This window comes from Zootoca vivipara, chromosome 6 (genome assembly GCF_965207765.1).
Source record: "Zootoca vivipara chromosome 6, rZooViv2.hap1.1, whole genome shotgun sequence".
NCBI lineage: Eukaryota > Metazoa > Chordata > Lepidosauria > Squamata > Lacertidae > Zootoca > Zootoca vivipara.
The window spans coordinates 29,723,537-29,748,226 of record NC_142589.1 but is presented as its reverse complement, the minus strand read 5'-3'; the positions used below and the strand labels follow the sequence as shown (position 1 = coordinate 29,748,226).

The 24,690-nt window shown below is 43.8% G+C and overlaps 1 protein-coding gene across 2 annotated transcripts in view; it reads left to right on the top strand.

Moving 5' to 3' along the window:
* Window positions 1-24,690, top strand: part of ZNF423 (zinc finger protein 423) — a 308,380-nt gene that overhangs the window by 268,567 nt on the left and 15,123 nt on the right. For both annotated transcript variants that reach the window (XM_035120989.3, XM_035120988.3), the window contains 2 exons: window positions 1,601-1,732; window positions 3,892-4,007. In XM_035120989.3, the coding sequence (XP_034976880.1) occupies window positions 1,601-1,732; window positions 3,892-4,007 (248 nt within the window). The remainder of the gene's footprint in view (window positions 1-1,600; window positions 1,733-3,891; window positions 4,008-24,690) is intronic.

The following is a 24,690-nucleotide window of genomic DNA, read 5'->3' as shown; positions in this document are numbered from 1 at the left end:
CTCTAAGCCATGAAGAAACTATGCTACCGGAGCATGGTCTTGAAGTCACATGATGCAGCAAACATACTGAGGTTAATAAGACCTAGACGGGGGAGTGGCTGGGACCCTCTATCAGCACTGCCCCACCTTTGCTGACCCCTAACCAGATATGTTTTATATCAGGGGGTAAAAAACATTTTTCAGCCTGAGGGCCACATCTGCTTATGGTGGGGTGGGGGGGAGATATGGACTGGCATTTTGATTTCCATAGTGTTCTGTGTGCTCTGAAAAAACATACATGCCTGAGCAGCACCCATCTCACAGTAAATATCTCGCTGGAAGGCATCTAGATCAGGGGTGGGAAGCCTCAGGCCTGTGGGCCAAGTGTGGCCCTCCAGGCCTTTCTTTCTGGCCCTTGGAACTCTCCCCACACCACACCCCTCACTGGCTTTGCTTTGTATCCTCCTTGAGTGTTTTTGCTTGGCTGGGACATACCCCTGAACTGTGACAATGCTTCTTGCTTGTCTGGACAGAGGATAGAGGTGTGTGTGTGTGTGTGTGTGTGTGTGTGTGTGTGTGTGTGTAGAAAAACCCCTCCTTGTAAAGTTTACATAGTTGCTGCACCCACTTTTGCCCTTTGCCCACTGGTATGTGGCCCTCAGAAGGGTGCCCAGAAGTGGATGTGGCCCTTGGGCTTTAAAAAAAAACCCACCCTCGCCTGCTCTAAACTCCCTTCCCCTACCTGTTGTTCTTGGCCCTGGGAGAGTAGCCTGGGTACTTCCAGATAGGGCTTAATATTGCAAACAGGTGATTCAGGGGGGTTGCCACCCTTAGCACCAGCACCAGCACCATACACAAACACACACACACGCACACAAACAGTTTTTGTTGTTGTTCTTATATTGTGTACTCTGTCCCTGAATTGTGGAAGGTTAAACACATTCCTTTCATAGACGATATAGGAAATACAAATCCATATTGAGGGAGGAATTAATTGCCCCAGTTAGATTGTCCCGTCCCCCCCCCCAAAAAAAAACTTGGCTGGCTCAAACCCTCATTTTGGGATCCCTGCTGTTCCTTTAGCATCAACACCTTTTCTTGAATTTGTTACAATGCAAATTGAGTTGAAGGTAGCAGCATTTTGGCTTCCCGTTTTTCTATGGCCTCACCTGAACCTCCTGCACTTTTCGATGTGGGTTCGAGAAGTCTTAATAATATATATATGTGTGTGTGTGTGTGTGTTTTATATGCCCGCAGCAGTGGTGTTGTGTCTGTGTCTCTCCTTCTGTTTTTGCGGAGCGTAGAGGCATGGCATTGTGTCACAAGCCTGAGGAAACAGGAGTGTATGTTACTGGCGGTTTGATCACAGTGTCACTTCCATCAGGGCTGTAAATAGAAATGCCCCTCAAATTTGACTTGCGGCTGTACACCTGAATACACTACAAGCATACTAACGCATGCTTTTTGTAAAGGGGTTGGGGGGGGGGAGGCGGTGTTGCAAGTACAGCATCTTTCGGTCCCGGAAACCACGCAATCCAGTGCTGTGATTTCTCGCCGACTACTGCATTTCAGACGCTAATCTGCTGTGTCACTAACAAGTTGTATCATTTGAACCTTGCAGAGGAAGGCATCAATCATGAGTGCAAGCTGTGTAACCAGATGTTTGACTCTCCGGCAAAGCTCCTGTGTCACCTGATTGAGCACAGCTTCGAGGGGATGGGAGGCACATTCAAATGCCCTGTTTGTTTTACAGGTAAGACAGTCAGACCCAGACAAGCCTCTGTGTGCATGGCTTGATCCAGAAATGACACACAGGGGAGTTTTAAAATACAGTATTCCTTTCCTTGGAAGGGTGAAACCGCTACCAGAAAAGCTTTTGAATATGATCTCACAAACCAGAGCTACCTGGAAGGGCGGCCTTTCTCCCCTTCATTTCTCTTACTGGGCAGTATTTTCCACAGTCATTTAAACCTCCTGGTGTGAACATTTAGAATTATTTCTGTATTCCAATGTACAGTGATTATACGGTGTGGTCCAGTATTGGATCTTGATGTGGGAGACTTGGGTTCAGGTTCCTTGAGAGCCTTGACCAGGCATCCCCAAACTGTGGCCCTCCAGATGTTTTGGCCTACAACTCCCATGATCCCTAGCTAACAGGACCAGTGGTCAGGGATGATGGGGATTGTAGTCCAAAACATCTGGAGGGCTGAAGTCTGGGGATGCCTGGCCTTGACCTTGCTAACTCTCCTGGGCAAGTCACTTATGCCAAGCCTTGGTTCTCCATCTCTAAAATGAGTACTAGTGGTCACTCTTACGGGAGTGGTAAAATAGCCAATATGCAGTGCTCATAATGCATATTCAGTGTTAAAAGTGGTGTATTAAGTATTTTTGTTTGGTTGCTCATTCGATTTATATTTTGCCTTTCTTCCATCATGGAACTTGAGGATCAGATTTAGGCGTAACCATCTCATTCTAGTAAACTATGTTTATTACACTAAAAAGAAAAAAGCATTGTTCCTACATGCACACATCCTCCCATCCTCGCCCATTTCTTCATTAAACCACAGTTTTATGTTACATCTTCACTGAGAAACTGTGGTTTAATCACTGTCTAGGCACCAAGATATGAAACCAGGATCTAAATGAAGTTAAAGCTAAGCAGGAATCTGAGCTCAAGAAAGTGTGGTTTATTAGACTAGAGTTGTTATGACTGCACAGGCCCAAGGTGGCATCCATAGAGTTCTAGGGGCCCCCCATCCAGCCATTGCCCAAACCAAGACTTACTTAGCTTCAGCTAAGTTGGAATATCCTATGCCATCAGACCACAGTGACGATTCTTGTTATAATTACTATTTGCCTGGGGTCTAGATGTTCTTTTTCTTCTGTGTGTTTTCTAAATAACGTTGACAAGTGACCCAAGGGTGAATTGTAAAGTCAATGTTCATGCTATACTCAGTGCATGGCTGTGTATACATGGGAAATCTGGGCAACTCTCTCAGCCATTTATAAAGCACCCCTTCATTTCCATGTAGCATGTGTATGTGTATTGGGGTAGCCATAATGATGTTTATATCTTAATCATGGTTAAGAGGCTGGGAGCAGGCTGCAGAATCAGGTCTCCCCTCATCCCCCACATTCAAAAAAATCCCTCCCAAACCATGCCATCATTTGCCAGCATAAAGGGTAGCATAGCAGTATGTCTACACTAAACATGCCTAATTCAAGCCCAATGCATTTTAGTGGATCCTGCATGTGACTGAAAATGCTGCCGCCTAGGTGGGAAGTGGTGCTGCTTTTCAGGCACATACCATGACAGTGCTGAGTTTTGCCACCACCTGATGGTTATTGGCTTATGGTGACACAGAGGCAGGCTTTTCCACTGGTGGCACCGGTGTGTGTTGTGGAAAGCCCTTCCTTTGTCTCTGCTAAAATACAGGAGGTCCCAATCAGTGCTGCCATCGCCCTGGCTTCTGAAGGACCATTTGTTTAGGCAAGCATCCCCCCTGAACTGAACTTACAATTTTACTGTTTAAATAGATTCAGTTGCTACACTTTCTCATTGTTTGTTTTATAATATAGTTTAATTAACGATGCTTTAATGTTGCTGTGCATTTGAATGATGCATTGGTTGTATAAAGTTGTAGACCGCTTAGAAGCCATTTTGGCATATAGGTGGTCTACAAATTAATAAGCAATAAACTACTAAATAGTAGGGTAGTCTGGATCTAACCCACAATTTGTAAATAAATGGAATGGGAAGGGAGGAGAGGGACAAAGGAGTGAAAGCCCCTGACTCCACAGTCTGCTGCTATATCTTTGGCAACAGGCAAAAGGTGTCCATATGAATTCGACTATGCTGGTCATTCTCTCTGACAACACTGCTGTTTCTTTTCTTCTTTTTTGTTCCTCTAGTTTTTGTACAGGCAAATAAATTGCAGCAACATATCTTTGCTGTCCATGGGCAAGAGGATAAAATTTACGATTGTTCCCAGTGTCCACAGAAGTTCTTCTTTCAGACTGAGCTTCAGGTACCGTTAAAAAAGATTACATGCAAATCTATGCCAATTGTTCCAGTCGTTATTATATGTGGGAGATAACCTAATTTTGAGTGAGTATTAAGAGCATCTTCCGTCTCTCCCCCCCCCCTCAACCCCTGCTTATTTCCTTGCAACATCAGAAAATCTTCCCTCTCCCTCTCTTTCTATCTCTGGGTGCAATCTCAAAAAAAAAAAAAAAAAAGCTCCTCTGAGTACGGGCAGCATAAATAAATAAGACCCGACAACTCTAATCATTCGCTCTGAGGATTTCGCTTGACAGGACGCCTTGCAACGCACTGCCACGTCCACACCGAGCACAATGTAAATAATTTCTTCCCATTGGTTAATAATTTAAGGAAAGATTAGCATACAAAAACTCAAGTAACATTTTGACATCCTCCATCTCTTCTTCCCTTCCACCCCTTTCCCAGTTTTCTAAGCACACACTTTAGACAATTTTGGTTCCCTTTCGAAAACCCAGGGCCAACAAACAAACAAACAACCCAAGCACATTTCTTCGTTTTTCATTACAGCTTGGGTGTGATTGAGATGTATGGGCACAGGATTGGGAGGTGCAAATCATGGACAGGATGAGGTCTGTAGCAAAAGCATGACGGCATCTGGACCATGGATATGCCATTGGCTCTAGGCAGCTAGAAGGCTGGGAAATTGGGAGGTGGCAGGTTTGAGGGTGAGGATCCCTGTGACCCTTCAGATGTTGCTGGACACCCAACTCCCACCAGTCCCAGCCAGCCAAATCAGGGGTGAGTCCAGCCATATCTGGAGGCCGAGAGAACCAAATCCGCAGCTCTGCCTTGTTGAGTGCTAGCTGAGCAGGGTTGAGTAAGGAGTCTGCCAGACATCAAATGAGGAGGGTAAATTCTGCGGCCACTTGAGATGGCAGTCAGCTGATTGAATGCTCTTACCTGCACAAAGAGAGCGAGGTGTCAAGAAGAAGGGGTTCCAGCTCAGGCTTTTGCATAATGCACCAGTTTTCTTGATTCAGGGATTTTTTCTGTATGCACGAAGGCGCATTCAGCCAGGTGACGCCCCACCCCACTCTCCTGCCTGAAGTGGTATAGCCTAGACACAGAGTTGCCACCTCACCTGCTCTTTGACAGTGCCAGGTGTCTTAAGCGGCACCCAAACAAGGTTAAGCTTAGTTCCGCAACCTGGTTTTTCCAGCTTGCTTCTATAGCACCAATTCTGTTGCTTCCCCAAGGCACCGAGCAAGTGGCAGTGGTTTTTACTACCCCACCTGGGCATTACTTCACCCAAATAAGTGCAGTGGTCTCTAGCCAGTAACAAAGCAGGAGCTGGCTCAAACATCCTGGCTCAGACCCTGTAATCGCTGCAAGATCTGCCATCCACATATATGCAGGTGAAAGCCTGCATTGCAGTTTCTCGGCAGGGGTGGTGGTGACAGCTGCAGTCCACAGTCCCCTGACGCTCCCAGATACCTTAGGCCAGCCCTCAGGCACAAGGACTCTGGGAACTCCCTCTTGGATGCCGGCACCCTCCTGTTCCAGTAATCTGTGGCTGAACAGATGCGGTTTTGGCTTTTAATATAAGGAGATTTCTAGGGAAAGTAGGCTTGATATTATCAGTTGTAGACAGAACACACTCAAAAGCTCACATTTTGACCTTCAGTGTGGAACATGCTACAATGTGGAGCACCACATCATCAACACTATGACTACAATTGCACTTCTAATCCCGAACTTGTGCCATTTCTGAAATTCTCCGCTCAGCCTTCTGACTTTTAAGGGACGCACCAAAAATACTCTCATTCTCGGCCTTCTGCATCATATGTATTTTATAAGGTTAATGCTTCTCCCAAAATGTTACTGCAGCCCCCTGGTATATATAATTATTTTATGGAATGGTGCACCATGCCTCATTTAAATCTATTAGCTTTATAAACCATGATGTACTTAAACTTTGGAGGATTGTGTGTGTGTGTATTATTATTTTTTTAATTCATCTTGCGCAAATCCCAGGCTGCTGCCTCTTGTGCCTTGCTGTCATGCTGCAGAAGGGATGGTTGATCTTTTCACTTTGTTGATTTTATTTTATTTTTCCCCTGGGGGGCCCCTCTTCCTTCCCCTTGTTCTAGCAAACTCATTTGCATAAGTGTACAAAAGTTTTAACTATACCTTGTTAATATTTCAGTAAAGTCAGCAGTTTTTTGTTTGTTTGTTTGTTTGTTTGTTTCTCTGCTTTGCATCTCCTGTCTTTAAGGAAGCCAACAATACAGTTGGTAAAAAAAGCAAACTTGATGAAGATGATGATGATGGTGAATAATGGTAGAGATATTTCTTTCTTTTCCTCCTCCTCCTATTAGTGTCCTCAGAAGCACATCATAATTTATTTGCGTCCCTCTGTTGACATTTAAAAACTAACTAATCTTGTTACCAAAAATAAATATTTTATAAAGTGCCATGCATTTCATAAAGTGGCCATTTTAATCCTTAAGCTTATTGGTTTGCTTGCCAGTACAGTCCACTCCTTCCAGCCAAGCAAGTGGGCCTAGGATGATTTCTGAAAGGAGTTGGACAAATGTATGGAGGCTGGCACAGTCTCAATACCTGGCATGGTAGGGCAAATGTCAGGGTCTAGATAGAATGACCAACTTGGCTGACTCTGGTATCCCTTTGATTTTTTAAAAAATACTTCATTTACATTTTAGGGCCTGACATCATCTCCATTTACCCCCAGAATATCTCTGGGCCCAAGGGGATTCCCGAAAAATTAAAGTGGTGGCTGCTGTTCTGTCTAGCCCGTTTCTTGCCAGCACCAGGCTTCTCCCCCTTCTTACTCAGGATAAGATCTAGTATCCTTTAGGTGTTCATGCAGGAGGGGGTTTTAGGTGCAGGCTTCCACCCCTGTCAAAATTCTGATCAGCCTCCATGAGTTGAATGGTGCCTGTTGAAAACTGGAAGGCTCCTGTACTTTTGGAGGCACTCCACACATTTTAGAACTCTAGTTTTGTTTTATTTTTTAAAAAATCGGTGTGCAATGGGGACAGAGCTGCTTCTTTTCCCCATACCTTTTCTTTCTTGTTTACTTAATGTGAATGACTGAAGAGGGCTATAAAATATCAGAAATGTGATCCAAAATATTCTGCTAGGAAAAGACTTGTCACTCATCATGGAAGCAAATTTACCCGTAATTGGTAATGCTTTGCTGCCACTAATTCTTCAACATCTCACACTGGAATGTATTTAATGACCCTGGGAACATGTCTACTTAGCTCTTGAGTAAAATTTAAAATGAATTTATCCTTATTCATACAATAGAGAGACAAAAGGAAGTCTTCTGAATAAGGGGGTGATTTCTTCTTATCTCTCTTACAAATTGATCCATTGCTGCTTTCAAGCATCAGATCATTGGTAGGATTTGCTTGAAAATCCTCTACCACAAGGACACGCACTGCAGTCCTGTGCATCCCTGGAAACACAATCAGTTCTCACCAACTGTGGATGGTCCTGGCAGCAACACCCACATGCCATGCAGACACAGAGGGAGCCAATCCTCATAGGCATGCCCCCTGGGCATGCCCCCAGCGTACAATGCACAGAGAACTAGGCAGCAGCCTCTGTCAGCATCAGGGGATCCTTGTCTTCTGTTGAAGCCAGCCACAGTTGCTGGTTCAAATCCCTCTATAGGAAAAAAAACATGTCTCCTTTCCTCCCAAATGGAGGACAGAGCTGCAAACAGGCAGTGGCGCAACAAGCAAGAGATCTCTGTGGCGTCTTCTGCTGGTGGTGCTGGTTTTCCCCTGAGTCCCAAAGTCCCTCATCTGGCGTAACTCCAGTACAAGCTTGTATCCTTAGTTTATTATAGAGTTGGAGAACTTGCACATAGGCAAAAGCAGCAATGGATCCACCCAAGGCGGAGCAGTGGGTTGCCATTGTCATTCTAGGCAAATATTATCCACCAGAAAAGGCTCATTGGGGAAAGGTGATCTGTAAGCAAATTACAGTTGAGAACTGTGCACACAAAATAATGGCAAATATATGTTGGCCCAACAGCAATCTCAATAAGCCAAGAAAAAAATGGTTGTCTTGGGCTGATTGTCGATCCTTAAGAAGAAAAGAATGTTTATTTACTGCGTGCCACTCTTTTCCACCAAGTTCCCTTTACCCTTCTATGGTTGTTTTTTTAAAAAATATTGTTATGCAATATCAGTGATAAACCTGACATGCTACTTATACATTATAGTTTCATTAGCAAAACGTCTGTCATTGTGATTGACCGGGGGGGGGGGGGGAGAGAGAGGGCTCAGTATTATGTCATCTCCTCTGACTGCCGATTTGTTTCTGGGATCAGTTCAAAGTGCTGTTCTTTTTACCCTTAAAGCCCAACATGGTCTGAATACCACAAGGTGGTTAGACTGGCCTCGACCAGGACCAGGGCCTTCTCAGTACTAGCCCCGACCTGGTGGAACGCTCTCTCTCAGGAGACTAGGGCCTGCAAGATGGAGTTGTTCCGCTTGGCCTTTGGACTGACTCAGTCTGACCCCGGTGTTACCCCCACCCCCCCAAGGCTTTATCCTACAGATATTTAAATGAGGTTGCACTTGTAGATTCTTAATTTTAAAATTGAATTTTAACATTGTATTTAATCTGCATTTTAATTGAATTGTTTCTTTTATGCTTGCTTTGATATTCTTGTTGTTAGCCGCCCTGAGCCTGGTCTGGGAAGGGCAGGGTATAAATACAACAACAACAACAACAACAACAACAACAATAAAAAGAACATTATTCTCTGATTAAAAACCTGTGTAAGAAGCACAATAGGCGACCCTGTTAGGAGCATAGGAAGCTGCCTTATACTGAGCCAGACCATTAGTTCCTCTAGCTCAGTATTGTGTATACTGGCTGTCAGCAACTCACTTTAGGGTTTCAGACAGAAGTCTCTCCCAGCCTTACCTGGAGATACTGTGGATTGAACTAGAAACCTTCTGCATGCAAAGCAGATGCTCTACTTCTGAGCTACAGCCCTTTCCTAACACCCAGAGAGGTAGTGGGCATGTAGGTATAAGAGATTAGACCTCCTAGACTATTTCATGCCCTCCCCAGGGAAGACCCTCCAGCTTTTGTTGTCGCTTGTCTTTTTTATTTAGCTTGTTAAAGTTGCCTTGAAGCCAGCAGAAAATTCTATACAGAATTCACACTTTTTTGATGCTGCTATTTTGATGCTGGTTACTTCATGTCTGATTATTTCATAGTTGTTGTTTCGTAAGCACAGATTTTATTATGCTGCTTTGACTATTTTATATAGAAAAGTAGAGCCAAAAATTACTAAGATAAATCAACTGAAGGGATCCTTGGGATTTGCACTGTATACTGTGTCCCCCTATGAGTCCCCTTATATTGGGGGGCAAATGGCAGAGTTGTCAGGAACTGGGGCTATTAGGTTGTATCCCTTGCCAACTGTCATTGATTGCAGTCTCTTTACCTCTTGGAGCTCAATGAGGAAGCCTTGAGAGATGATTTAGATTCCTCCTATATAGCTCTGCTCAGATTTCTGTTTCCTTGTCACACTGGTGACTGACAAAAATGAAACGTTTAGCTCAGATTACTCAGTTTACCATTAGGCTGAAAGGCATTCTCTGTCTTTTCACTATAGATACTCATCACCTACCCTTTGTCCCCATTTCTGTTCTGTTGGCTTTAGGGTTCTTAGTTTTCTCTCTCCTTTGTGAGGCTTCACATGCTGTTCATATAACCATTTTATGGAACGGCAGTTGCATGATGGATGAGGGCAAGCGAATGGCCAGCAAAAAAAACACAAAACACCTAGATTAACTGCCCACATCCCAGTTCCGTCTTTCAGCATCAGCACACGGAAGCGTCACTTGATCAGGTCAAGTTTCAGCCATGGTGTTGAGGTGCCCAAAGCCTTGACAGCCTGCAAGGAAGCACACAGACACACAAAACTGGGGTGGGGAAATCATCATAGACAAAGCTTGTAGCGCTCAATCAGAATGGTGGAACCTAACGTCCTTAATTGCCTTAAGAACTGCATTAAGCAAATTGTGAATGAGTAGCAGGGCATTTACAGGAAACTCAAGGAGGGGGTTTGTCTCTGATCTTCCTCCCCACTGTTTTGTGGGGAACCATTGCGTAGCCACTGAAGTATTTGTGTTTAAAGGATTAGTTCCTGCTGTTTGCTTGTGTGCTGCTAATCATACAGTTCCCTCTTAAATGATTGCAAGCGAGGGAAGCTAAAGCCAAGGATAGAGCAGCCCACCGATGAGGCAGGTATGGAGGGAGCAGGCTACCTGCCAGTTCCTTCCTAGCACAGGTGTGATGATGTCTGATCGCTTGTTAGGAATCTTTTTTCAGATTTGGAGGCAAGTCAAACCACAAAATTGCTGGAGCTCCTCTGGAGGAACCTACTCTCCTTTTGAGGCCCAAACTGTATATTATGGAGAATTCTCAGCTGTCTCTGAAACCAGGCGCTCCATATCTCCTTCTCCCATGTAACATCCAGAAAGTGAGCTGAGTTAGTCTGCTGCAGCAAACACAACAAAGCACCTTGGTAGCACTGAAAAGCATGACAGATAGCTGACGTCAACAATCAGAAATAGGGAGGATGCCATAGAAACATGTATTTATTCATTATTTTACAAGCTGTTTTTTATCCCACTTTTCAGGCCATTATATTATCCCGAATGGTTCACATAAAAAAGAGAGGTGCCCTGCCATCAGGCTTACGAACTAAAAAGGCAAGATACAAAGGGAAGGGGAGCTAAAGTGAGGTCAAAACAAAGTGAACAGCTACAAGTGGGCATTTATATGATGTATATGACTGGTGACTTTAAAAATGTCATTCTTTTCAATCAACCTATACATCTCCAGGTTTACAATATCTACGCAGTAACCCTACAGATATGATTGGTCACCTAATCTATATAGATCAGCCAGATGACTCCTCCTGGTCCTGTCTATGTGGTGTTGGACTTTGGATGGGTGACAGCTCCCATCAGCCCCAGCCAATGGCCAGAGAAGATGGAGAATGTAGTCCAAAAGATCTTGGTTGGGTGACAGGCTATACGTTTCCATCAGAAAACTACTGGTGGGTTATTTCAAAGTTTCTGTTGGGATGTGGGGTGGCTTTTCTCAGTGCAGATCTCTGTGGAGTCTTGTCCTTTGACTGGGCTGAGAAGTATTTGCAAGTTCTGTGTGCTTGCACAAGGCAGTCATGTTTTTAGACCAGATGTGTGGTAGTTGGGAGAGCTAAAGTCACTTAGAGATCTGGAGAGGGCACAACACTCTTTCTTGTCCAGCTGTCTTTCCAAGTTCCTTCAAAAAAACAACAACAACATTGTCTGATCTCATAAAGTACTAATATGAAACTTCCAGATGGTCCATTGTACATCTGATTATACCTAGCTAATAGTGTACTAGTAATCTTTTATTAAGCTAGCTGTGTGCTAGTACACTTTTATTTTACACCAGTTGCTTACAAATTCCCAAAGTGGCCAGTAGGGTTGGCTCAAAGTATGAGTGAGCCTTTAGATCAGGGGTAGTCAACCTTTTTATACCTACCATCCACTAATGCATTTTTCTTGATGCTAAAATTTCCTTTCCGCCCACCAGTGCTCGGTGGAAGGAGGATTCAGCTTGTGCCGTAGAACTCCATACCACCCACCTAGACTCCTGAAACACCCACTAGTGGGTGGTAGGGACCAGGCTGACAACCCCTGCTTTAGACTTATGTACTTTGATGGGCCCTAGCAAAACACTGTGTCAGGGGCATTTCAGTTAGCGTGGCCATGTGATCTGTTTTACAGTCCTCTAATAGGAGTCCTCACTCTGAAGGGCCCTCTGGTCCAAGTGTGGTTTAAAGGTAAAGAACAACAAGGAAGGCTACCTGCAAGGGCCATCAGCCATTAGCACCTGAGTTAACAGCCACACAGATCCACCTGGTCACAGTTCTTCCCATAGCTGTCAACTTTCAGATTTGAAAATAAGGGATTGGCAGCCTCACCTGTCCCAGGGACAGTCTACGGTATATCTAACAATCTAGGATAGCAGCGGGAAACGGTGTTGGAATAAGGGAATTTCCAGCAAAAAAAGAGAGGGAAAGTTGACAGCTGTGGCTTGGAATAAGGGTTTCCCGCAAAAAAGGGAGGGTTGACAGCTATGGTTCTTCCTGTTAAGGTGAGGTGCATTGCATTTCTATTTAAATTATAGTAATATTTCTAAATGTATATACTGTACAGTGGAACCTCGGTTTATGAACACCTCGGTTTATGAATTTTCGGTTTACGAATGCCGCGGACCCATCTGGAACGGATTAATTCACTTTCCATTACTTTCAATGGGAAAGTTCGCTTCAGTTTATGAACGCTTCAGTTTATGAACAGACTTCCAGAACCAATTACACCCATGCTTCGGGTTAAGTACGCTTCAGGTTGAGTACTCCGCAGACCCGTCTGGAATGGATTAATCCACTTTCCATTACTTTCAATGGGAAAGTTCGCTTCAGTTTATGAACGCTTCAGTTTACGAACAGACCTCCGGAACCAATTGTGTTCATACACCGAGGTACCACTGTATATATATTCTTCTAGAGTAGCACAGACAAATGTTTTGAAAGGCAGTGTCCCCTTTTGTCCAGGGGTAATATGTAAGGGGCCACCATAATTGCAGGTAATTAAAATGGTAGTTCTCAGTTCCAGATGTCTGTAAAAATAATTTAGTGGGAGGGGATGTCTAGGGCAGGCATCAGCAGTGGGGCCTGCCAGAGCACTGAGCCCCTTGCAACTGCCCGAGGGTGCCATATGCTGGCGCCATGCTTCTTGCTCGGGTAGGGATGTGTTTGTAAAAGAAACCTGAGTTGTTTGTGGAGTGGGCACCAAATACCTTGTTGTTGTTGTTGTTGGTGGTGGTGGTTTTTTATTTAGTTAATACCCCCCTCCCCAGCAGCCCCTCATGCAGTCTAAATTATGACTGTGAGAATAAGCCGCTTGTTCATTAGTGTAATTTGTGTTGTATTTTACAATTTGTGCTTGGCTTGGAAATCAAACCTCAAGAGACACTTTTTGGAAACAAACCATGAACTCATTCTACATTTGATAGAAGGCATTAATTCCATATGCAGCTTTTATAGGTTTTGCAATGAAGGTATGGTTCCTCTATCTCCCCACCCATCACACCTTAAAATCCGTTTCCACATAATTGTTGGAAAGATTCCCTAAAACCTATAAACTTGTGTTTTTCCCCCAATCAGAGAATACATCACCATCTTCTTAGAATCGGAATTAGTCAATTGGTATAACCATAATCAGTTACTTCTTCCATTTTAAAAAAAGGGGGGTTATTACAGGATCTACTTGGAGCATTTTATTTAATTTTTAATTATTATTAGTTCTAAAACTAATAAATTACAAGGAAAACAAAATCCATTCCAACCCTGTTACTGGATCTCAGTCAAGCACCGTCAGATAATTATAACTAACATTAATTAAAAATTAACAGTGCTCTAGGCGTTTAACCATCATTTCTACTCTGTTTTTGGCTGCAAATCCTTTACATATTAGAAGGCATTCTGCTTCACTAGTACTTTCAAGGCTTTGAAAAAGGGCATTTTGTGTTTTTGAAACAGCGGCACACACACGAAAACCCCCTGGAATTAATACCAGTGGCACCCTTCCTCTTTTCAAAACTGCAACATCCTTTGATTCACTCTTTGAACATTTTCACAGATCAGAGCTTGAATTAGGTCAGGGGTGGGGAATTAGTGACCCTGCATATGTTGCTGGACTACAACTCCCATGATCCCTGACCATTGACCATACTGGCTGGGACTGATGGGAGTCCAACATCTGGAGGGCCACAGACTCCGCAGCCATAGTTTAAGGGCTCAGCTATTATGCCAAAGTTGTAAATCAGCCCACAAAGATGGTGACTATTGCGCCGTCCACACATGTCTCAAGGCGATGTAAGGAATACAACAAAAATAGCTGAAAATGACACAGAAAATAACAGCAGATTAGATAATGATAGATAGATAGATAGATGATAGATAGAGATAGCGTTTTACAATATTTTAACAACAAAAATTAAATCTAAACAAATTCAAACCTACATTTTCTTCGACTCCCCCCCCCGCCCAGCGCGTGGCTCCTTATTTTATATCATATTCTTACTGCATAACCAGTTCAGACCTATTTACAAAGTTATCCTTTATGTTCCCTTTTAATTATTTCTTACTGCACGTGTTTATGTCAATCCTGCTAACAATTTTAATTGTTTAGAGTTTGTCTTCATATATTCAACATATCTCCTCAATTCTGTTTTTAAAACGTCTCTCATCCTGATCTCTTATTCTTCCAGTAAACAGCAGATAATTTAAAAACAACACAAAACAAACACTCTTGGTAGAGACCTAGTCATCACTCCTATCTGCACCGCAACTTTTTGTTGCAGGTCCTCTTGCATTGGAGAACTTCTAAGTTATACCATATGCCAAGACGGGGTAGGGTGTAAGGCAATGCCACCCCACAGAGCAAAATCACCCAGAGCAACTGTAGTGGAATCTTTTTTATTTGGTTTGATGTGTTTGTCACTCTCTGTGTGTATATCATTCTTCTGCATCTCTGATGCATGGCATGATTTTCACCCAGCTATGAAGTCCTGGGCACAAACCACTATCTTTTTGCCTGACCTGCCGCATGGGGTTGCTATGAAGATAAAATACTATGATGTCGCTTATGTTGCCTTGGGTGCTTTAAAGGGTGGTGTACAAATTAATCGATGTATCTGCCACACAGAGTCTTTTGTCTGTGCCCTGTATCATTTTGAGAGAGAGAGAGAGAGAGAGAAATTGTGCATCAGGTTTCAGGGTAGAACTGATTTAGCTGGGCAGTAAACAGTCTTTTTGACAGACTCTCCTACTGCAAAGTGTTGAAAATTGTCAGTGCTGGCTGTTCTGACTACCAAAACGTACATAACTCCACATTATAGCATGTGTCAAAAACCCAACAGAAGTTGGGGGGGGGCAAAGCAAGCCAGGTGAAAGCCATTGGTTGAGCCGTCAATGCACTTAAGTGTGGCCAAATGTCAACATGTGTGATCGAGTGCACGGAGGCATGTATTTGCAGTGTGGCAAGGCTGGCACCAAGAAGGGACTTCCAATAGGCGAGAGATGGAGCGTGGAGCTGATGTTCACGCTGCCCGTCGAAACCCATTGTTGCCTGGCATTTTATGCCCCCTGGGGCAAAGGTCCAACCAAGTTTTGTGCAGGCAACTTGCCATACCAACAGATGGGCAGGAGTGCAAGCGGCCAAGAGGCAATGTATATGCATCACTTGTGTTTACTGAAAGCGCAGTTCCTTCTCATAAATGTCCAAATGTCTGGCCTGTGCTATGGCACCTCCAGACGCGGCAACACAAATGCAGATTTTCTTCTTTCTCTCTCTCTCTTTGTGTGCGTGTGTGTGCATGTCTGTCTGTCTGTCACCACAGAAGCTACAAGAGATGTGTGCAATTAAAATATATATACTAATAAACGTTCTCATTAGAGCCTAGTTTAGCATCTTCGTGATGATAGCTTATATATAAAAAGAAAAGAAAGAAGGAGTCCTGCAGATGGGGAGCAGCTCAAGCATTTTCACACGACTGCATGCACACACTTTCAGGTTTCAAATAGCTGCTTGCAAAGGAATTTCCCTTTTGCATGCATGTAGAAAACATGCATGGAATTGATGGGTTCTCTGCCTGAGAAAAAGCTTTCCTATTTAGGATTATTATACTGATAAAATCCTGGTTATGCCTGAGATGCAGGTGAAGCTGAACTGGGCCATTAGCAAAGGGCTGCAGTTCAGTGGTAGAGTGCATGCTCTGCATGCAGAAGGTCCCCTTAATCGTCAAATGAAACTCTGGACAGACATTGCCAGTTAGCATAGAAAATGCTAAGCTACATGGACGAATATTCCTATGTTCCGAAATCCAAGGTGGTCTACTGTTTTCACCAGCAGCAGTTCACCAGAGTCTCAGGCAGAGGTCCTTTCCTGCCATGGTATTACAATTCCTTTCGATGGAGAGGCCATTCATTAGCCACAGCTCCTTTTGCATGCAAGACACCTGCTCTCCCCTTGAGCTAGGTGCTGTTCCCCGAGCATGTATGAGCAGCCTGAAAATTTTTGCTGTAATTTTACTTCTTGGATCCCTCAAGAGGTACAGGGATGAGGAACCTGTAGACCTCCAAATATTGCTGGAATTCAACTCCCGTCATGTTCAGCCAGCATGTTCAGTGATCAGGGATGATGGGAGTTGTAGTCCAACAACATATGGAGGGACAAAGGTTCCCCATCCCTGTTTTAACACAACGCCTTATAAGATGTAGCAAGCCCCCATCTACACAGAAGAAGGCACAGGTACTTATTTGCTCACTTCCTTCACATGTAATTGTATGAAAATAAATGCATGAAATGCTGGAAATGTCCAAGCACTCTGTATAGGTGCAGTCATACTTCTTAAATATCTGAAGTTGCTCTGACGTTTGTCACATATAAAAGACAATTAGGCCGTGCCATTTCTTAGTGGCAATTGTCTTCTTTCTTGGTTCTCTTCTCGTGGCAGTTGACTAAAATCTGAAATACCCGTGGGCTAGGCTTGTGTTGGGAAAAAGGTTAATCTTTTATTTCCTGGTGTGTTGGTGAACAAAACTGGTCTGTATTAGAGGGTGGGGGGATTCAGAGGAACAAGTAGCTCCACAGTATTGGAGGATGAGAGAAGACTTAACAGAGACAGTGCTGAGATAGTGCTTGAACAAGGGACTATAGCAGAGGTGAGGAACTGGATCTGGTGGGCAGGCCAGACCTTTATTTCCCTCCACCGCCACACACAGGAATTGCCTACCTGTTAATCACCTGACATCACAATGACATCGGGTGATTCATTCTGTACACCCAGTTAGAAATAACATTGTGGGGCCAAAGGCATGGGCTGCAGAGAGCCAACGATTTGCTGATTGTTGTGTCTTGTGAAGTCCCATGCATAGGGCTCCTGCAAGACCCAGTGATCTGTTAATCACTAGAACTCGCAAAGCACCATGCACAGCATTTTGCAAGACCCGGTGATGAGCTGATGGTTTGCATAGCCAGTCCACAGTGAACTAAGCCAATCCACAGTGAGCACACATACACCAGATTTTAAAGTAAAAAGTTTTTACAATATGTAGTAACCCAAACTATGGAAGCACAACTGAAAATAGAAATACTGGCTGCCATGCAACACAGCTGTCTAGTGCATCACAATTGGAGAGCAGGGGGGAATAATGAACACTAATGCCAGAGGCCCCTGTTCTTACTAAGTCCTAATTAGGAAGGATATGTCTTAAACAAGCAAGTTACATCCCATGGTGCTGTGGAAGGCCAAAAGGTATTGTGATAGCTGTGTTTTGAGAGGAGGAAAGCAAATAGATGGGAAAGCTAATGTGGGAGTTCTGCCATTCTCTTCAGTCTCGCCTAGCTTCTGATTAGCATTTGCTACCATTAGTCAAAGTTGATGCAGGTTAAGGTTGTCAGATGTCCTGTTGCCTGTTGTCACATTTTGGAAATGCAAAATGTGGATTTCCACATTTCCAAGGCTTTTGGGGTCCTTCAATTGACTTTAAAAGTCCTCACTATTTGACCTCTGATATATATATATACATATATATATACATATACATATATATATGGAGGGACCCAGGTGGCGCTGTGGTTAAACCACTGAGCCTAGGGCTTGCTGATCAGAAGGTCGGCGGTTCGAATCCCTGTGACGGGGGGAGCTCCTGTTGCTTGGTCCCAGCTCCTGCCAACCTAGCAGTTCGAAAGCACGTCAAAGTGCAAGTAGGTAAATAGGAACCACTACAGCGGGAAGGTAAACGGTGTTTCCATGTGCTGCTCTGGTTTGCCAGAAGCGGCTTTGTCATGCTGGCCACATGACCTGGAAGCTGTATGCCGGCTCCCTCGGCCAATAATGCGAGATGAGCGCGCAACCCCAGAGTCGGTCACGACTGGACCTAATGGTCAGGGGTCCCTTTACCTTTACCTTTACATACACACACACACACACACACACACACACACATACATATATATATATTTGCATTCTTTTAAATAACATCCTTAAATTTATGATCAAAGGAAACCATTAAGATGATCAGCCTTGCAGATCTCTCTTTATTCTGATAGTAAATTCTCCTTTGAGATCCACTTGCAAGGTCTTTGCCTTGAGCTATTTACTGACTCAGGTTTTGCAAAACGTATCTTAAATAAACCTCAAAGGAGTTGAAATTGCTTTGATCTGACATCTCAGGTTCTGCAAAGGTGCATTAAGGGAAGATGTCCTGGAGGCACTTTGAAACAATTTCCCATGCATCCACTTGGCTTGTGAAGCTGAGCTGAGCTGAGCTGTGTGGCAGATGGTCAGGTCCAGATATTTGCCAGATTTACCTCCAGTGCCAAATAACATTGTTTAGGAAACATTCATGAAAACAGACATAGGCAAAATCAGGAAATCACTTTTCAAAGCAGGAAGGAAGGCTGGTGTGGCATAATGGCTAAAATTATGCTTTGAGAAATAGTGAATTGAATCATGCCCGAATTAAATCTTATCTTAGGCATGATTTCATCAGGGGGGCTTAAGGAACTTTGCTATGGTTTCAGCATCCTCCCCCAACACCTGTACTATGGGGTTAATGAGACAGACATGTCTGACAGGGGTTTTGTAAAGATTGTTGAGCTAATAGCCACACTGCAATCTTGGCTTAGTAAGCTAGGATATGTGTATGTTTCATACACCCTCCCACCAACCCCTTTCTATCTTCCTCCCTTTGCATTAGCAAATAAGCCAGGAAGCTGCAGTTAACCATAGTTTCCTGCTACACCTGCACCAGGAACTGTGGTTAGTGGCTCCCCTCCCCCCCAAAAAACAGGATCTGGAAGCCAGCTTTAAACCAGGCCTTCTTTGGATATAATGGGAAGCTATGGCTAGCTTGCTGATTCCTAGTTTGTTTTTCTGCTCATGAAAAGGAAAAAGCAGGAGCAAAGAGGCTGCATGCAGGTACATGGAGTTCATGCATGTTGTTGTTTAGTCGTTTAGTCGTGTCCGACTCTTCGTGACCCCATGGACCATAGCACGCCAGGCACTCCTGTCTTGCACTGCCTCCCGCAGTTTGGTCAAACTCATGTTCGTAGCTTCGAGAACACTGTCCAACCATCTTGTCCTCTGTCGTCCCCTTCTCCTAGTGCCCTCAATCTTTCCCAACATCAGGGTCTTTTCCAAGGATTCTTCTCTTCTCATGAGGTGGCCAAAGTATTGGAGCCTCAGCTTCACGATCTGTCCTTCCAGGGAGCACTCAGGGCTGATTTCCTTAAGAATGGATAGGTTTGATCTTCTTGCAGTCCATGGGACTCTCAAGAGTCTCCTCCAGCACCATAATTCAAAAGCATCAATTCTTTGGCGATCAGCCTTCTTTATGGTCCAGCTCTCACTTCCATACATCACTACTGGGAAAACCATAGCTTTAACTATACGGACCTTTGTCGGCAAGGTGATGTCTCTGCTTTTTAAGATGCTGTCTCTGCTTTTTAAAAAGAGTTCATGCATATCTTGGCATATCTTGGCTTATTAAACTGGCACTTGTTTGTGCGAACGCAGCCCATGCATGTGAAGTGCTTGAATACTTGAAATTACTAAGTATTGGTTTTTATTATTAGTTGTGGAAGGTTTGCAATATCCTTGTTTTGCAAAGATGACTACTATTACTACTCCATCCGAAGATCACAGGGCGGTTTACAATACAACCCCCCCCCCCAAAAAATACTGTAATAACAAACAACTCCCATTTAAAAGGCCATGGATTGTTTAATTAGCCAAAGGCCTGGAAGAAGAGGAATGTTTTTGCCTGGCACCTGAACTTATATAATTAAGGTGCTAGGTGAGCCTCCCTAGGGAGAGCATTCCGCAAGCAGGGAGCCATCACAGAAAAGGCCCGTTCTCATGCCGCCAGGCCTCTCGCAAGGGAGGCACACGAAGAAGGGCCTCAGATGATGGTCATAGCATCTGGGTTGGTTCATATGGGGAGAGGTGGACCTTGAAGTAATCCAGTCCGAGCATTTAAGACTTTAGAGGTCAAAAGCAGCTCTTTGAATTGGGCCCGGAAACTAACTGGCAGCCAGTGTAGTCGGGCTAAGATTGTTGTTAAATACCTTGTGCATTGTACACCCCAATACAGGAACCACTCCATCAGCCTAACATTACAGCTTCCCATTATTCACTCTGTCTCTCTATATATTTGAAGGAAATGTTTGCCTGGAAGCCCCACACTATTCCGAAGAAACTCTTTCAGTTTTTAAAGAAAATGGAGCCTTGCGTCAAAAGATACAGCACTGTATCTCAGCAGTAGAACATATGCTTTGCATGCAGAATGTCCTAGGTTCACTATCTGGCATCTCCAGTTAAAAGGATCAGGTAGTGGATAATGTGAAAGACCCTTGCCTGAGGCCCTGGGGAGCAGCTGCCAGTCACAGTAAGAATTCACTAGTCTAGATGGATCCAAAGCCTTGACCTAGTATAAGGACATCTCCTATGTTCTCCAAAGGAGCTGAATTGTAGACAAAAAGGGAAGGAGGAGTCCCACCTTGTTCCACCATTACAGCTAGAGCAGCTCATGAAAGCTGCGGCACTGCCACCCCACTCTCTTCATTTGCTACTACCAGAGCAAAACTAGGCTGCTTGTCCAGACATAACAATCTGTGCCTGAGTGTTTTCACAGGAACCGTCTAGATCATTAAATATAATAGGTCTCAGCTGCAGCTTTGATCACTGAAGCATGCACGCAATTCATCACAGCAAATTAGGTATGTCTTCGTAACTTATCTTTATGCTGTTTGCCGGCACTTTTGGAGAGCTGGAACTCAGATTGTCTGTGCTGCGGAAAACTGTTTCGGATATATAGACAGGTGTGCATGCACATAGATAGAGTTGCCATAATTCAAACAGTGAAAATCCGGACAGAAATGTTGTTGAGCTTTTTGGGCAAAATCACAAAAAATGTTGTTTTTGAGCTATTTTAATGGAAAACGGCACTGCTGAAATGGGCTGCCATAGGTCTGGATTTTCCCAGACATTTCCCCAATTTTCGACCGGACACTGCTGCCGACTGCAGTATTCCGGATATGTCCGGGAAAATCCAGACGTATGGCAATTTTAACATAGATATCTATTGTTGTGTGAGAACAAGGAATCATCAGTAGCAAAAAATATGGAGTGTTCTGTGTTTCTTTTCCCAGCATCTTGCAGAACTAGCCGCCGTAGCTGTTGAGATCCCTGGCCACATTCATTATTCATCTATTTTAGTGAATTTCTTGTCCACAGAAAAGAGAGAGATGTACTCTCCAACATCTCATTCTGTTTGTGCCAGCAGCTATACTACAACCCTTTTTGAAAAGAAAAAAGGAAAGCAAAGAAAGCCCTACCTGAAGCAACCTTTGTTCAAAGCCATTACACAGAGCATTTAGATGGTTGGAGTTTTGGTCCCTCTGACTTGCTGACTTGCTATTTGTTCTTTAAATGAGCTGAGATTGACCTTTAAAGAGAAAAGGCGTGTTCTGCTATTTAGTTTTTTGGGGGGGGAGGGAGGGAGGGAAGCGGCTTTTCGAGGGGAGAAACACAAACTGGTGTTTTCCATACACTCAGCTATTGAAAAAGCGGTAAAGCTTTGGGCTGGTTTAAGTTTGGTGGGTTTTTTGCAGTTGCTCTGTGCTGTTGCTGCTACCATCAGTTAAGTCTACCGTAGCTTGACAAGGGAGAAGGGGGCTCGTCAAAGGACACCCTTCCTAGAGACCTGGAGCCAGCCTTGTCAGGATCCCAAGTCAGAGGGAGCAACTGAAGGTGAAACTGCCCGTTGACTTTAGTTGAACCGTCTAGCTCAGGGATGCCTAGACTTGTGTCTCTAGCTCCCACAGGAATGAGTCAATTGGCAACATGGCGTTTGCCCCTTCAGTTCTTGATAGGATCAGAAAGGAGTTCCTGTTGAACTTCAGTCTCTGACCAGAGCCGTGCAAATCAGCCCTTATTACAAGTGGAAGACAATGTGGCCTTTTGTTCTGTTTTAGTAGATTGGCTTGTTTCTGTGGCTGGTTACCAAGAGCAGACTGCTGTGTTAACACCAGATGTTCTTCACTTGCCTTTAGGCTGAATTACTCTCCTGCCCCGATTTTATTTAATGTAGGCAAGTTGAAGAGATGATGGCTGTGGACTAGGATTCTTGCAACAGCCTTCCCCAACTGAATGCTGTGCCAACATGGTCAATGGCAATGGGCGATTGAGAGTCGTAGCTGCAATTTGGAGGGTGCCAGGCTCAGGAAGGTTGTTCAAGAATACTTCCCTCCATGATCCTGCAGGAACAAAACCCCAAATCCACATCTCCGTAGGGATTAAATCCCTGTGGGACTGTTGAGGAATCATTTTCAGTGCCCATATATTTTTAACTTTGTTTATGATGTATATTGCTGGATATTTGCATCCTGCTCTCTCCACCATCCTTTACCATTTGACTCCCTTGATGAAATCATTTTGGATTAATGCTGCAGCAACATGTTTTTTCAAGTTGCTGTCACCCTCAAATAATGAGCAGGCACCAGCATTTGGTATTTTCAAATTGCAGTTACTTGCATTCAAGCCTGAAATTTGCATTAAGAGAAATAAATCATTAGCATTAGACTCTTTGCAGGGGAAAAGATGTGGGATGCACACAAATCAAAACTTCTTTATTTCTGGTTTGTTAATCCACAACCTGAATACCTTGTAACTCTCATCTCACAGTTCTTCAGGGTGACAACACACCTTTATTTTTAATCTGGATGATGAACCAGTTTTAAGTTTATCACATTCTTGTCTGGCTCCTGGTATTGCAGTAATTGTCTGTCGTGAAGGGAGACAGTGATTGCTCATGGCTGATCATGTTCTATTTTACAACAGCAGCTCTCATCAACATCCTCATCATCCTCACCTCTGGTTTATTACTCCAATTCTAAACAATCACCTCAAGGTTATTTACAAATAAGATGGTTAAAAACACAAAAGTTGCATATGCATTTAAAACAAGATTGAAACCCAAAGAAGTAGACACTTGTGGCAAAGACCCATTTCTCTAGCTGAGAAAGCCTGTTGGAGCAAATTTGTCTTTGATAGTGGGCACCTGTCGTAATTTGACAGGATGCTATTCCACAGAACAGGAGCAGCCAAACTAAAGGCCCTGCTCTGAGTTACTGCAGAGTAAGCTTCTGAGAGCTTTGGAATTTGCAGGAGAAATTCCTTCATAGACCACAGAGAATTCCCGGGAGTAGAAGTGAATTGGAGGATCTTGGGTAATTTTCCTGAACCACTTGGTTATTTGAAAATTGGCAGGAGTGGACAAGCATCCCTGAATGACAACTTTGGTGTTCCTCTGCACTGTGAACCAAAAAAGACAGCATGAGGACTGCATTTTAGAGAGTGTTCTCTGTTCACATGTATGGTGATGGGGGAGGGAGGTTCAAGGTACCCAGAGAAGCATTCTGTGTGAACTGGAAGTATACTTGAACCTGTCTCCCAGAAACCACTGTAATACATCAGGGGTTCATCGGCAGTCACAGCATGTTATATCCAGTGTCAGTCTTGCTCAGATCAGACTAATTGAAATTAAAGGTAATGACTAACTTAGGTCCATTAATTTTAGTGGGTCTTCTCTGAGTAGGAGTTAGTTGGATACAGCCCAGTGAAATGAAAATCAGAACATTTTCAGAGCCCATCTGGATGTCATGTCTGCAGATCTGTTTGCTTTTAACCCAGATGTGCTGCATCAAAAGGGCCACAAAGCTGCCTGACTCCTCCTTTTTCATTCCACTTTCCAGGCACTCATCTCCCAGCAAAGCTTATTTCCATTATCTGAGATTGGTCAAGGAGAAATGAGGGCATAGGAAGAGGCATTAGCACCCCATTTACTTTTTTTTAAAAAGATCTTCCCCACTTCATATGTAATTGGAGCATACTTGAGTTTGAAGAAACGAGTCTGCTGATGTCCTCATTACTTTGGCTCTGAACGTGCCATGTTACAGTAACTGAGCGAACTCAGAAGATGGCATTGTCAAGGGCCCTTTCCCGTTGTCTCTGATATGTCACTTCCGAATGCCAAAGCAACATATAAAGCAGAGGAGACCATCTTTTATACAGAAAGCTGTTCTGATCAGTATGGCTCTTTTGTTCAAACCTGCCATTGCAAAGTAAAAAATAAATTCCATTCTCAGTATCTCTTGGGGAGGCTTCACCATCTCATTTAATCAACTCTTTATTGCTCCCTTTTCCATACGAATAATAAATGGGGTGTTTTGTGTGTACCTGGTCACAGAAATGTGCAAAATGCTAATTAAGAAGTTCTAAGTGTATGTGTGTGTGTGCGCTATCACTTCTTGAAGCTTTGTTGCTACAGAGAGGATTTACCATGAAAGGGCATTCTGTTTCAAGGAAAGGGAAAAGGTGGATTTCGATATGTATGTGTGTGTGTGTGTGTGTGTGTGTGTGTGTCCGTGTCCCCTGCACAAATATGCTGGCCCAAAGCTGGCGCAGCTTATCTCCTATCACTTCAGTGTGAGGCAGCCAGAGTTTGTATACCAGGCTCCTTCTTC